General features: G+C 52.7%; 6 protein-coding genes across 7 annotated transcripts; all 6 read left to right on the forward strand.

Moving 5' to 3' along the window:
- Nucleotides 1–101: 101 nt before the first annotated feature.
- On the forward strand, nucleotides 102–2,108 carry JDV02_010709 (uncharacterized protein). 2 transcript variants are annotated; one of them, XM_047992466.1, is made up of 7 exons: nucleotides 102–290; nucleotides 346–394; nucleotides 464–930; nucleotides 977–1,050; nucleotides 1,110–1,227; nucleotides 1,283–1,913; nucleotides 1,976–2,108. In XM_047992466.1, exons 1-7 carry the CDS (start codon nucleotides 117–119, stop codon nucleotides 2,020–2,022), a joined length of 1,560 nt encoding a protein of 519 aa, XP_047848480.1. In that variant the 5' UTR covers nucleotides 102–116; the 3' UTR covers nucleotides 2,023–2,108. The 2 variants fall into 2 exon arrangements, with proteins under 2 accessions (XP_047848480.1, XP_047848479.1); XM_047992465.1 differs by having other exon boundaries at nucleotides 102–394.
- Nucleotides 2,109–3,118: 1,010 nt separating this feature from the next.
- Nucleotides 3,119–4,642, forward strand: JDV02_010710 (uncharacterized protein; the record flags this gene model as incomplete). Its single annotated transcript, XM_047992467.1, has 1 exon — nucleotides 3,119–4,642. The coding sequence occupies one exon, from the start codon at nucleotides 3,119–3,121 to the stop codon at nucleotides 4,640–4,642; it is 1,524 nt and encodes a 507-aa protein (XP_047848481.1).
- Nucleotides 4,643–5,200: 558 nt separating this feature from the next.
- On the forward strand, nucleotides 5,201–6,427 carry JDV02_010711 (Dextrin dextranase; the record flags this gene model as incomplete). The annotated part of the gene is made up of 1 exon (XM_047992468.1): nucleotides 5,201–6,427. One exon carries the CDS (start codon nucleotides 5,201–5,203, stop codon nucleotides 6,425–6,427), a length of 1,227 nt encoding a protein of 408 aa, XP_047848482.1.
- A 512-nt stretch (nucleotides 6,428–6,939) lies between these two features.
- On the forward strand, nucleotides 6,940–9,327 carry AMO1 (Primary-amine oxidase; the record flags this gene model as incomplete). The annotated part of the gene is made up of 6 exons (XM_047992469.1): nucleotides 6,940–7,327; nucleotides 7,383–7,948; nucleotides 8,002–8,311; nucleotides 8,412–8,538; nucleotides 8,591–8,965; nucleotides 9,020–9,327. The coding sequence occupies exons 1-6, from the start codon at nucleotides 7,037–7,039 to the stop codon at nucleotides 9,325–9,327; spliced, it is 1,977 nt and encodes a 658-aa protein (XP_047848483.1). The 5' UTR covers nucleotides 6,940–7,036.
- Nucleotides 9,328–10,037: 710 nt separating this feature from the next.
- On the forward strand, nucleotides 10,038–11,334 carry JDV02_010713 (uncharacterized protein; the record flags this gene model as incomplete). Its single annotated transcript, XM_047992470.1, has 3 exons — nucleotides 10,038–10,302; nucleotides 10,355–10,817; nucleotides 10,872–11,334. 3 exons carry the CDS (start codon nucleotides 10,038–10,040, stop codon nucleotides 11,332–11,334), a joined length of 1,191 nt encoding a protein of 396 aa, XP_047848484.1.
- A 2,107-nt stretch (nucleotides 11,335–13,441) lies between these two features.
- Nucleotides 13,442–13,618, forward strand: JDV02_010714 (uncharacterized protein; the record flags this gene model as incomplete). The annotated part of the gene is made up of 1 exon (XM_047992471.1): nucleotides 13,442–13,618. The coding sequence occupies one exon, from the start codon at nucleotides 13,442–13,444 to the stop codon at nucleotides 13,616–13,618; it is 177 nt and encodes a 58-aa protein (XP_047848485.1).
- Between the last annotated feature and the right edge of the window lie 128 nt (nucleotides 13,619–13,746).

Genomic DNA, 13,746 nt, shown 5'->3' on the forward strand with positions numbered 1-13,746 from the left:
TGGGCAGGGGACAAGATATGCTTCGTGCTTGGACACCGTCAGCATGAATAAATGTACACGCTGCCGCACCTCATGTAACCGTCCTGCCGTCTTCATAACCTCGCAACCTTTTCCAAATGGCAGTTCTGTTACATAAACCCAGTTTGAAAGCAAGCGATCCTGAGCATGACGATTGTTCTCGCGGCCATGGAACGGACGTGGACAATCTCCACGCACTAGGCTACAAGGCGGAGCTGCGTCGCAACCGTTCCATGTTCACGCTGCTTTTCCAGTCTCTGGCTGTAGCGGCTGTATGATATTACCCAATCTCTTCTGGGTGACCTGCTTCTGATTCGATACTTGGAGATTCCGTATGGATTCGGCTCAACGCTTATAAGTGCAGTGTATGGCGGCGGTGAGGGTCCACTCCCCAACGTCAAGTCGTGTGCCGTGACGAGTTGCTCACGAGTCTATTATTATGCAGGACAGCTGGCCATGTTTCTAGGTTGGGTATTGGTTTGTGTTCTCGACGAGTGCATTGCAATCTCGCTCGGGGAACTTGCAGCCAAATACCCGACGTCTGCCGGACCATACTACTGGTCGCACCAAATTGCAAGCCCGCGATACAAGACCATCCTGTCGTTTATAACGGGCTGGACGTGGCTAATTGGCAATTGGACCATCACGCTTTCTGTCAATTTTGGGTTTGCGTCGCTGCTCGCAGCCGCAGTCAACCTGTATGAGCCCGCCTATGAGTGGCAGCCGTGGAAGCTGGTGCTATTGTGCTACGGGCTATGTGTGACGACATGGTTCATCGTTGCCTTCGGCAACAGGTTGCTGCCCTTCGTTGACACCCTTTGCGCCGCATTTACAGCCGTTACGATTCTGGTGACCTGCATTTGGCTGTCTGTAGAGGCAAAGGAGGGTCGACATTCTGCAGCATATACATTGGTACGTCTTATATGCGCCAAGTCTATCGATACTAACATGAATGTAGGGGCACGAGGATGTCACATTGTCAGGTTGGGGTAACTTCTCATTCTTCATCGGCATTCTGCCACCGGCTTATACGTAGGCTCATCTTTTGAAAGGCTGCGTTCGTGTGCTTACCATCGGTACTATGCAACCAGGTTCTCTGCCCTTGGCATGATCACATCGATGGCCGAGGAATGCGGCGACGTGGCCATCAAGCTTCCCCGTGCTATCTCACTTGCAGTGCCAGTCGGCTTCGTGGCGGGATTGTTTTTCGTACAGCTGCCAATACTGTCTCCCAAACAAACCATGTTTACTTACAAATAACCAGGTCATCCCGATATGTGCGACGCTGCCTGACCTATCCGACATACTCAACGCGCCGCTCGGCCAAGCCCTTCCATACGTTTTCCTCCGCGTCTTGGGAAATCCCGGCAGTGCGCTGGCACTCACAGTGCTGATTCTTATCATCACGATGTTTTGCTCCATCTCGATCACTGTCGCCGCATCTAGGACAACGTGGGCTTTTGCTCGTGACAGTGCCATTCCTGGTGCTCGACTGTGGTCCCAGGTGAACGAGAAGCACGACACACCCATATGGGCTTTGACTCTCACGACACTGGTTCAGATGTTGCTTAGTCTTATCTACCTGGGATCAAGCTCCGCCTTTAATGCATTCGTTTCCGTTGGCGTTGTTGCCCTGGCTGTGTCCTATGGCATTCCTATCGCGCTGTCCATGTCCACTGGTCGAGCTGCGGTCAACACCGCGCCGTGGACCTTTGGCAAGAAAGTGGGCTGGGTCATCAATTCTGTTGCGGTTTGTTGGATTGCCTTTGAGCTTGTACTTTTCTCCATGCCGCCTGCCATTCCAGTTACGCCTTCGACGATGAACTACTGCATTGTGGTGTTCGTTGGGTTCATGACCCTTAGCGCTGCGTGGTACGGCATCCATGCGCGCCACGGTAAGCCGCTTTGGTGCACACGCGCTCAGGTTCATGACGCTGCTAACACGAATTTGTGTCAGTTTACAAGGGTCCCCCCGATTCTGACGGACTTGTGGCTAACGCCTGACGGTGGATCATATGGGGCGACAGCAGGGAGTCTCTGGGCAAGGAATAGGGGTCTCACATGTGTACCAAGTAACTCGATTGTAGCAGAATTGGGCTCGTACTGCCTTATGAAGGCGGAGCTTTGCACGGCGGCTCTCAGCGTTGTTTAGTCCTGTTGACGATACATCAAAACTAAAACATGTCTTCTATATAGTTTCCCGACGGGTTATTTGGCTATCGACAAATTTAGCGCACTGTTCAGACTCGCACGCTAAGGTGTCGGTGTTGCTGATAAGCTGCCGCAGCCGACATATTGATTGAAGTGCCTTATTAAATTGCACAGGCTCGGCACGCAGCCTGGGAATCCGTTGTGGCAACGGTAGCACCCATGGGCAGCCCGGTCTGGTGCTGTTTCCCCGCACGCCGCACTGGGTAGTTGCTGGCATTCTTGACTTAATACCCCGATCTCGACCTTGATCAATCCATCACCTTCAATTCCGGGGCAACTGACCAAGGCGCAATAGTCGAGCAATCTTGCCGTGATGATGGCGCACGCCCAGACAAAACCGTGCCGCCAGCACCCATGACCCAGGACAGACACCGAAAGCTGCCACCAAGCGGCACTCTCGTAGGGGATGTCGAACTTGCAAGGAGAAACATGTGTGTCGAACCCTCCATCTAACGATTGACATCGAGTGCTGACCGAGCCTGAAGGTTAAGTGCGATGAGACGAGGCCAGCATGCCGACAGTGTACCAAGAAAGGCTTGACCTGCGGCGGCTACGTGCGCAGCTTCACCTGGTCGTATAAGCATCAACCAACGTCGTGCAGCCAGGCCGTATTGGAGACCATCGCTGTCAGCCCACCGCCATCGCCAAGCATGCGACGAGTATGCGACACTGCTTCGAGTTCAAAATCCCTCGATGATTCAGAGGCCCATGCGACGAAATCCAGCGGAACGAGCTTCTCTTCCGCGATGGTGCCGTTTGAGACCCTGCTTGATGCCGACAACCACGGCTTCACTGCCGATAGTGTCCAGCCCATGACCATGGAGTGTTGGCAATCGATGAGTGCTGTTCCTATTCAAGATATTGCGACCGGCTGCGAGCGGTCGCCAGCATGGGTTCCCAGCCCATGGTCACAGGACCCATCCGACTTCGGTGGCTCAACTCTCCCCGAAAGCAGCAACGAAACCATGCCGCGTCTCCTGTGCATATTCGCGATGGCCCAGAAGCTGTGGAAGCGCTCATGAACAACTGGTTTGGCCAAGTATGCCCGGCCTGGTCGGCATTCGACTCGCCCCTAAATCTGAATCGGAAAATTGCCCTGGAGATGATGCACAGCTCAGCAGCCGTGTTCAACGCGCTGCAAAGCATGTCTGCCAGCTTTCTCTCTCCGAGACTGCCGCAACTAGAGAAGCCCGCGCTTCAAATGCTTAAAAAGGCGGCGCTATCGATCACGGAGGAGGCAAACAATCTGCGAACAAAGGACATTCTAGATTCTGTACCAACCGGCCTGCTGTTCTCACTTTTCTGCCTGGGCACATCGGTATGCTGGTTGGAAGCCGGGCGACTGGGTCTGCCATTCCTGAAAGAGGCTAAAGGCCTGCTCTCTCGCGTCTCTAGCCGGGCTATTCTGGCATCAGATGACCAAATCGAGACGTTGGCGTTTTTTAGAAAGAGCCTTGTGTACTGGGAAATGTTGCTGTCGTTCGTGGACGATTACGAGCCTAGGCAAGAGGACCCCGTCCGTCAGCTTGGTCCTTGTCGCGACACGCCGGGCACAACAACTGATCAATTCCTTCATCCATGGACAGGCATCTCAACTCTAATGTCTCATCTTTTTACTCTTTCTATCCGGCTGTGCCGATCGCATCGACGTCGGGTGTCAAGGCCGAAGGGGACCGAGATAGCCATTGAGGCTGCCATGGAGGAGGCTCAGGAGGCACAGAATCTAGAACAGCGACTACTCGATACGGACTTTTCTGCAGTTTTACCTACGAATAGCACGGGCGACGAGAAGACCCCCTGGATGCATCTTGCATACGTGGCAGAGGCTTACCAGCTGGCCTCTCTGCTACAGCTCTACTTAACATTTCCTCATCTAGTGACCCTTCGCCTGCAGCTTGACCCGGATATTGAGGCCAACAGCAAAATTCCTTGCGACAAATGGACGATACCAGTGGCGCTGCGCCTTACAAAGCTCCTGGAACAGATACCGCCGGAGTCTGGCAGCCGTGTGATACAGCCGCTGCTGTACATTTGCGCGAGCACGGGGCTGTGTTTTAACGTGTCTCCCTTGTCGCCAAACAGCTCAACATGTCAGACCGAAGCAAACGTGACTTGCGATACATTGCCCATAACCTTGGGTGTGCAGGGTATCTTGGACTACATCGGCCAGATGCAGGTGGCGGAAGGGGGCGACACTATGTCCCAGATGGCCGTGGAAATCGGTACGGCCCGCAACTTCATTTTGCGGCGGCTCGACACTCTGGAATGCACTCTGCAACCGAGGCCTATTGCCGTCGCAAAATTGCTTGTTAAAGCGATCTGGGCTGCGTACGATGACGAGCAGGAAGGGTGCGGATCGCGACATTGGTTGGATATCATGGAAGCACACAGTCTACGATCTCTGTTTGGATAGCGCAGAAGTGAAATGAATAGGGCATGACTTGGGTCTTGTACACTTACCTAGTATCAACCATTTATCGGTCATGCTCGAGCGTCTTCCGAGGTGCCCGAATATGTGTGCAGCAAAAGGGGCTACGTCCTCGCTGTACTCGGCTCAGAAATTGAAAGAAGTAATGTATACAAGCTGGTCGTCGGGAAGCTATGATAAACACACCAGTTTTCATGGAATGCTTGGATTTGGCCAAATTGAGCGACGAAAGCCGTGCGACCAGCATGTTGTGGTGAGAAGGAGACTTTCCTATCTCGGTAATCCGTTCCGCGGGTTTGGACACGGAGTGACCGCACTTCGGGATGATTTTTCTTGCGTGAAACGACTGGTAGCATCCTCTTGTGTTTGTGGCAGACTGGCTCAGCATACGGTTAGACGGCCAGGCCTTATGTAGGGACTGACGAAAGCGGCGGTGAGATCCAGCCTGCCGCACGAAACCTGTTGAGGCGGCATTTGCAGCCCGCCTGGTGTCAGTGCAAAGCCAGGTCCTGCATGTCGTCGAGAGAGTCTTCGCCCTTGACAATGGGATTCACTATGATGCAACAACTCCCATCATTCGATCTCTATCAATTGAATCGACCGGGGCCATGGGTTGCCGCGGCGCTGGTGGCAGTTCTCATTCAAGCGCTGCTGCGAAAACGCCAAACCAAGCCAAGCGAGACCATCAGCAACAACAACAACGGGGCCAACAAGACTACCGAGACGGCCATCCCTACCTCATTCCAGATGTCGGTTCCTACCCCGTATCCAGACTGGTCTCTTGAAACGACCAAACCTCTGCCATACCGGGCTTTTCGCTATGGGCCAAGATACAACATTACCATGGGTCTTCGGTCACTTCCGCCGATCGAATGGATTGAACTTGACAATCATTACACCAAGTTTCACACAGAAAAAGCGAAGCGGCTACTAGAACGCGGCGACAAGTGCGTCAAGACCGACCCTGAGGCGTATAACGCGGCTATGGAGCTGCTGCAAGAGCTCACGAATTACCTGCCGGCTCGCTACCCCAGCTTATACAGGCGAACGGCCGTGGGTATCGACAACCTCTGGTCCGGCGAGTCGCTCAACATCACAGAGGTGCTATTGCGCGAGGACCCAATGGCCATGTGCGCGCGACTCGTGCAAGACGATCTCGCCCTCATGATTGAGCAACCGGACGGACAATATCGCCTCCTGGCGGGGGCCATCCTCCTCGCCGGCTTCTGGAGGCTGTCCGACAAATTTGGAATGACGCTAGCCGACATACACACGTCGGGAAACGTTCCGCACTTCGAGGAGAAGCTCCAAAGCGGCATGATGAAGTTCTTTCAACGGCTGCGATGCGATACGTTTTACGCGCGCAACAACTATTTCATCCAGGTGGACGATGAGCTGGCCTGGAGCCCCAGCATTGGCGACGAGGACGAAGCTGTCGTCAGCTGGGGCACGGCGAAGAAGAACAAGGCCATTGAGCACCACTTCTTCCGGTCCGAGAGGCAGACGCTCCGACGGCTGCCCAGGACGGGCGCGATAGTGTTCACCATTCGCACATATTTCGCGCCCATCACGGAGATTGCCGAGGAAGACTGCGTGCCGGGTCGGCTGGCGAGCGCTGTGCGCAGCTGGGACGAGTGGGTGGGCGAGTACAAGGGCAGGGACAAGTACGGCGAAATCCTGCTTGAGTATCTGGATCGCAAGCACGCGGAGCAGCTACAGAGGGGTCTGGACGTGGACAAGGTGGAGAGTAGCAAGAGTTATCCGTGGTGACGTGTCGCCGCGTCCTTGGAATGCAGTCTGTTGATTCATCAGTGCCGTCTGACTTGGGCTGTGTGTCTTGGTGATCTCGGCCGGCCGTGACTTGGGGCGCTTCTGCAGAGCGACTGCCAAGTACTTCCGCGGCCAGCAGGGCCGTATTGCGTGGTCAGGGGACGAGGTGCAAGGTGATACACCACTGTAAGTCGGGGCAGGGAGGGGCCTCACATCACCAATCTCAACAAGAGCGGCACAGGGGCACGTCAGTGCGGGGTAGATGACACGGGTGATGAGGCCACAAGAGACGACAATACGCGGCACAGGCAAAGACACGTTTATCCAGGCCCCTCTGGCCGGGAAATGTAACCTAAATCGGCAATCGTTGTCGACGCCTCGTCTTAGGCGGCAGCCAAGACGCCAAAGCGGCGGACAAGGTATGCTATCGGGACCGGTGACTGTATGCTTCTACTTTTCGTTATCTTCATGGTCTCAAATAGAAAGATCCAACGACACGCTTATTGCTCTGTTCCGTTGCTCTCAGCGCCGAAACCTGGACCAGCACGCGCTCGCTCATCAGGTCACGAATTGACACAAGACCCATCGACAGGCGTACCCTCTCAGATCATGGCGCTCCGCTCCCCGCACCCCCTAGACCCGCTCGGGGCGACAGAGATCCAGATCGCAGTCAACGCGGTGAGGGCGGCACACCAGGATGTCTTCTTCAATGTCGTTTCCCTACACGAACCGCGCAAGGCTGCTATGGTTCGGTGGTTGGAGAACCCCACAAGCACGAGGCCGCGTCGCATCGCCGACGTCTGTGTGATTGCCCCGGGGGGAAGGGTGGGCGAGGGGCTCGTTGACATTGTGGCCAAGAAGATCATCGAGTGGAATTGGATTACCGGAAAGCAGCCAATTGTGATGCGCATCAATCGTCGTAGCAAGGTACTTACACCCACTGACATGGGAATAGATCACCCTGGAGGAGCTCCAGTTAGTCGAATACATTGTCCGACAAGACCCTCGGGTCGTGGAACAATGCGAGATCAGCGGCATCTCGAGAGACGAAATGCACAAGGTCTACTGCGACCCGTGGACGATTGGCTATGATGAGCGTTTCGGCAGCCACGTTCGCCTGCAGCAGGGTCTCATGTACTTCCGACCAGACGTTGACGACTGCCAGTACCAATATCCGTTGGACTTTTGTCCCATCTACGACGCTGACCAGCAGAAGATCATACACATTGACATTCCAGAGGTGCGGAGGCCTCTCAGACGGGAAAAGCAAATCAACTATCATACCACAGCGATTGAAGCTGCAAGCGGCTTCCGCACCGACCTCAAGCCGCTTGACATTACACAGTCGCAGGGTCCTTCCTTCCAACTTAATGGAAGGCAATTGAAGTGGCAGAGCTGGAACTTTCACATCGGATTTAACTACAGGGAGGGCATCGTGCTTAGTGACATCAAATATGATGATAAGGGGACGTTAAGGGACATTTTCTACAGGCTCTCACTTGTGGAGATGGTGGTTCCCTAGTACGTTGACACGCAGGCGACGTCACAATCCTCCTCATGCTGATGACCTATAGCGGAAACCCTGACCATCCTCATCAGCGAAAGCATGCCTTCGACATTGGCGAGTACGGTGCCGGTTACATGACCAACAGCCTCAAGCTCGGCTGCGACTGCAAGGGTTTCATCAAGTACCTGGACGCAGATTTGCCGGCTCGTGACGGCAGCATCAGACACGTCAAGAACGCCATATGCATTCACGAAGAGGATAACGGGGTCTTGTTCAAGCACACGGACTTCAGGGATGATTCCGTCATCATTACGAGGGCGCGCAAGCTGGTTATCCAGCAAATCTTCACGGCTGCCAACTACGAGTACGCCATTCAGGTAGGGCTCGAGGACCCCGTTCATTTCGCATATACGAGAGCGCAGCTAACCCGTTGCAGTGGATGTTCCATGTGCGTTTCCCGCCAATTGTATCCGTGAGCTGTCAGCTGACCCGAAGAAGCAAGACGGAACGATTCAGCTGGAGATCAAACTGACCGGCATCCTCAACACGTACTCGATTAAGCCGGGTGAGGATACAAATGGATGGGGTACGGAGGTGTATCCAGGTGAGATGCTCGAAGTTTCCATATCGACTACTTTGACGCTCACACAACATAGGTGTCAATGGTCATAATCATCAGCACCTGTTCTGCTTGAGGATTGACTCCAATATTGACGGTCCCAGAAACACAGCGTTCATGGTTGACGCAAAGGCATCTGACGCACCATCAGGATCCGCGGCCAACAAGTACGGAAACGCCTTCTACGCCAAACGGACAAAGCTTGAAACCACCGGTCAGTCCGTTACAGACTATAATGGCGCCACCGTGCGGACGTGGGACCTGTGTAATACGAACAAGCTGCACCCATACAGCAAGGTTCCCGTGAGCTACAAGCTCGTGAGCCGTGAAGTGCCATCTCTTTTGCCCAAACAGGGATCTCTGGTCTGGAAAAGGGCAGGATTTGCGCGACACGCTGTGCATGTCACTAGGTGTAGGTCTTCCGGACGACGAACGCGAGATGTTTTTTTACCTAACATGCTGTCAGACCGAGACGACCAACTGTATCCGGCGGGTCGACACGTTCCTCAAACGTCTGGTGAGACCGCCGTAGGGCTGCCAGACTGGATCGGAGACGGGAAAGAGGGGATTGATAATGAGGATATTGTCCTTTGGCACACCTTTGGCCTCGTGCATTTCCCGGCCCCCGAGGACTTTCCCATTATGCCTTGCGAACCCATCAGCCTACTGCTGAGGCCGCGAAATTTCTTCTCCAACAACCCTGTCATGGATGTGCCGCCTCAGCAGTGCATTACGGCGAGTCAAATGGCGTCCAAGGGATTAGCTCACTTGTAAGGACCGAGAGTGAGGAGGCATCTGCAAAGCGCAAAAGGTTGTCTGTAGGCCCACCGGATGAAAGTCAATTATCAGTCATTTTTCGCGCAATAATTTACAAAAGACATGGGATCGTGCATAATGCAAGCGCCGGGATTGCCGGTGCAACATTCCCATGATGAGCTCTGTAGCGATATCGAATGCAACCCCCCGCCCGGAACGGTAGCACAACCAGGGCTTGAAAGCTGAGGTACCATCACAACCACGTGAAATTCAGGCTTGCGTCATACAGATCTGCCTAGCCGATTGTTCCACTACGTGGAATCGAGCCGTGCGGCATTGTGCGACATGCGTGCTCTAGCGACTTCCAATCTCGGTCACGATAGCCGAGTTGCGGCCTGACACCTGTCCCGTGACTCCGTGACGCGCAATCGCGGTCCCATGACAACAGACAATACACTTCGATATCTCAAGTTGATGATAGCCTTAGGCACACAGTGTTCCACTGCGTAATCGAGATGCTCATCGAACTGGCGAAAATGACGCTTTTACAGCTTCTTCTTGTCGTCTGTGTCGGTAGTCTTACCCACTTCGTCTATCGTCTGTTGAAGGACAGGAGAACAAGACACGCCGACACCGAGCCGCCGACCACGAGTGGTCCAAGAAAAAGAATCGTCGACGCAGGCTACGCCAGTGTATTTCCGCCATCACAACGACATGTTCTGGGTGAGATGCTCGGCATTGATGTCGAGAACCCTTTGAACCGGTTGCCTACTGAGTCATTAGTCCGCATGGACGAGGACTATCGCAATGCCGACCATGGCTCAAAAATATTTAGCGGCTTTACAGTCGGCGAAATCGAGGCACTGGGCAACTTTCCGGACTACGCAAAGCTATCGGGCGTTGCGGAACCGTCGCCCCTCGTTGGGTTCGACATCGACAGCGCCGCTCCGCGGCCATATCGGCCCTTTAGATGGCCTTACCACCAAACCATGTGTACGTCACCATTGAGTCTCATCTTATTATCAATGCTAACACCTGCGATTAGCGTTTCAAAAAATGGACCCAGACTACTGGATTGAGTTGGAGAGCACCTACCGGGAACGGATAGCGCAGCGGCTCGCTCTGTACACCAAGCACGGGTCAGACGTGTTGCAGGCACTGCCGGGCTCGGAGCTGGCGTGTAAGGAACTCATGGAGATGATGCTCCAGTACATGTGCACGCGATACCCAGAATGCTTCCGCCTGGACAAAAGTATCTTCTACAACAACATTCTCGACACGCGCACTGACCTGGACAAACTGCATCCGCTTCTTGTCTTGCTGGAGCATGTACCGGAGGACTTTGCCATTACTCTGCGCAACGAGGAGACAGGGCGCTACCACTTGAGAGCAGGCGTGGTTCTTTCCACCCTCGGCTGGAAACTCAGTCAAAAGATGGGCCTGGAGCTCGGCGGCGTCCACGCACCTGTACCTAGCTACAAAGAAAAGATGGCCTTTAGCATGGACCGGTGAGTTCTCTTTCCATCTCGACCAAAGAAGTGGCCTAACGTTGACACCTGCAGCTTCTTCACGAAAATGCCCGCATGGAGCCCGATTCAAAGGGGATCCTGGGGCCTGGAAATTGGGCAGCCGCTCTTCCTCCCCGAGGACCATCCGGACTGGTCGCATCGCGAGTCACAGAACCCAGACCTGCACCGTGATGATGTGTTTTTGCGCGCAGACTGGCAGACACTGCGTCGAATGCCCCTTTCGGGCGGAATCGTCTTCAACTTCAAGGCGCTATTCACCCCTCTCGAGCAGTTCAAGGACGAACCGTGCATTCCATCGCTGATTCTCAAGATTTTGGATCAAGGAGAACAAGGCATCATGAAGTATAAGGCGACGTGGCATGTGGAGCACGTGGCGCGCCCGGCGCTCGAGCAGTACGCGCGTTCTCAGATCGAGCGGGGAATTATGACAAAGAACTGGACGGAGCAAACGTTAGATGAGTATCCATTTTACCCCGGATATAACAAAGGTCATTGAAGTGTAGCGTAAGGACAGAATAAAGAGGGAGGTCATGAGATATGAGACGGATGGGGCAGCAGCCATGATGCGCGGTCAACAAGGCTCAGAATGCTCTCAGTAGCGAATCTTGTTCCCTGTAAATAAATGAGACGCGTTTAAGCCGCCCGTGTACCCGTCACTCGCTTATAATAGTGACATAGTGAGCAGTACAGGTTTCGAAGACAAATCAGGCTGAGCGGGAGTAGCGTGAGCCCGAAGCAGACCTAGGAGATCAGAGAGTAGACATATCGGCCCGTTCTCGGTGCTTCTAAGCTGCTGCCAAAGAAACAATTAGACGTATTACTTTAGTATCGACTATCTCTACAATGAGTTCAGACTAGAATTAGCACAGTGTTACACCATAGGGCCATAGTGTCTCTATCCTTATCTTGCTTATAATTTCTATTATACTATACTTTATATATAAGTGTTTAAAAAGCAATCGTTCAACTAAGAAAATACTCGATAAAGTTTTAGCCGCTTCATAATGAAAGTTAATATAAGGTAATAAGTCATTCTATTTTTACTATAAGATAATCATCAGTTAAAGAAAGCAAATGTACCCTACCTCCTTTAATGGAAGAGTTGGTAATAATCATTACTATATATCACTATCTTAATCTCTACCTTATACCAGAGCTATATAAAATTGAAAGGCTGTAACTTTGTCGTGTATTAAAGGTAGGCTTTACCCCCTGGGATTGATCTTCTTCACTCCCGTACCATTCATACACATCCCCAGACTCCTATATAAGTCTTCACAGCTGACCTATACTCTACCGGCTTCTATATCGCTACTTCTCCTCAACTTCAATGCCTCGACTCAGTACGCCTCTCAATCAGCTTGCAGCTGCAGTATATCGACGCCAAATTGATAGTACGTGAAATCCCTACCTCGATGTAATCAAGTCTTAGGCCGAGGATAAGGCTCCTAACTTTACTCTAGTTGAGGGGCTCCATCTCGAAACTCTGCTGGTTTTCGCAAGAGAACCAACCACGAACGCAGAGTTTCTTGATCACTTTGCCAGGAACCTTTCCGCAGACCTAATCCAGTCACTTCATGATTGGCAGGCCGACCCAGATGCGTGGGACGGGGTATATTCGAGGCTTTCAGCGCCGGCTCGGAGAGCTGTCGATGATTCTGTTGCGGCATTTTCTGCTGGAGAGACCGAAAGAGCGGCGACGATCTTTTCAGCCTTTGTTGAGTGCGTGTCTACGTGTCCTCCGTCGCACGAAGGGAATTTATTACTTCAGCCCTCTGTCATAGTGTCATTCACTCCTGAGCGTTATCGCCGTCGGCTTATTGCCTATCTTGTATGGGAGAAAATTAGCACCGTCAATTACTAGTTTGGGTTTTCTAACGATTGAGTCTAAGCTGTTAGTATCTACTTAAGCGTACCCTGCCAGTAATGCAGAAAGCCTTCAGTAGTAATTAAATGAGTATTAATAAGGTATTTCAATATACTATTTATGGATTTGTTAAGCATAAATAGAAATATTATCGTATAGTTACTACTCTTACTACAATATATCAAGTAAATTTTAGCCCATCAAGGGCGTAATATCGTCGCATTATAGCGTCACCCGGGTTTTATCTCTCACTTGGGGTCACATATGGGCCCGTTCTCAGGCCTATACATTACGTGGCACGTCGTGCGCGGTGGTATGAAAATTCAGAAACAACTTGAAACAGTGGTATGTGCCAAACCTAGCAGCACACGCTCTGTCGCAGCGTCTACATTCAGTACTGGCAGGCGCTCATCGCGCTCCGGCCATGCTACCAATGAAACGCGCATCACCTGTCATGTTCCCCCCAACCGTCCCCCCCAGCCCACTCTCTCTCGCGATGTGTCATGTGTTATTGAAACAGACCGCCCACCTAGTTCATTGCCGTCTCCGTCGTGTAAGAGTAAATGGCACGAGAACATGGTAGTTTCCGTGAAAAATATAAAGAGTCTATAACACGCCCGGCCCGCATGAGGTAATAAAAACCCCGGTTTTGCCATGTCTGTATTGATTGTCTCTCTCAGTGCTGTTACCATTTCCTTGTCCTCGTGCTATTATCCCGTCACTCTTTAGGACAACCATGCACGTCAACCTATTCCTCTGCGCCGCCGTCTACATATTTGTTAGGGCGACCGCCGACGCCGCCACCGCCGATAAAATCCTCGACGCGAGGGTGGTACAAGGCTCCTCTGAGGATGAAGCGGGGAAGAAGGCGGCGAAACTCAACAATCGAGATGTGATTGCAGGTGTATGTTAAAAGAGATGAGAAGATGGAGCCCGTGGCCTGTGGGGAATAAAGCTCTCTAGCATAGAAGAGTCAACTAACGTCTTTTACCACCACTGTGTACTCTAGGTATGCTCGGAATCCGACCAACCCTCTGGAAA

This window comes from Purpureocillium takamizusanense, chromosome 14, assembly GCF_022605165.1.
Source record: "Purpureocillium takamizusanense chromosome 14, complete sequence".
In the NCBI taxonomy this organism is placed as follows: Eukaryota; Fungi; Ascomycota; class Sordariomycetes; order Hypocreales; family Ophiocordycipitaceae; genus Purpureocillium; species Purpureocillium takamizusanense.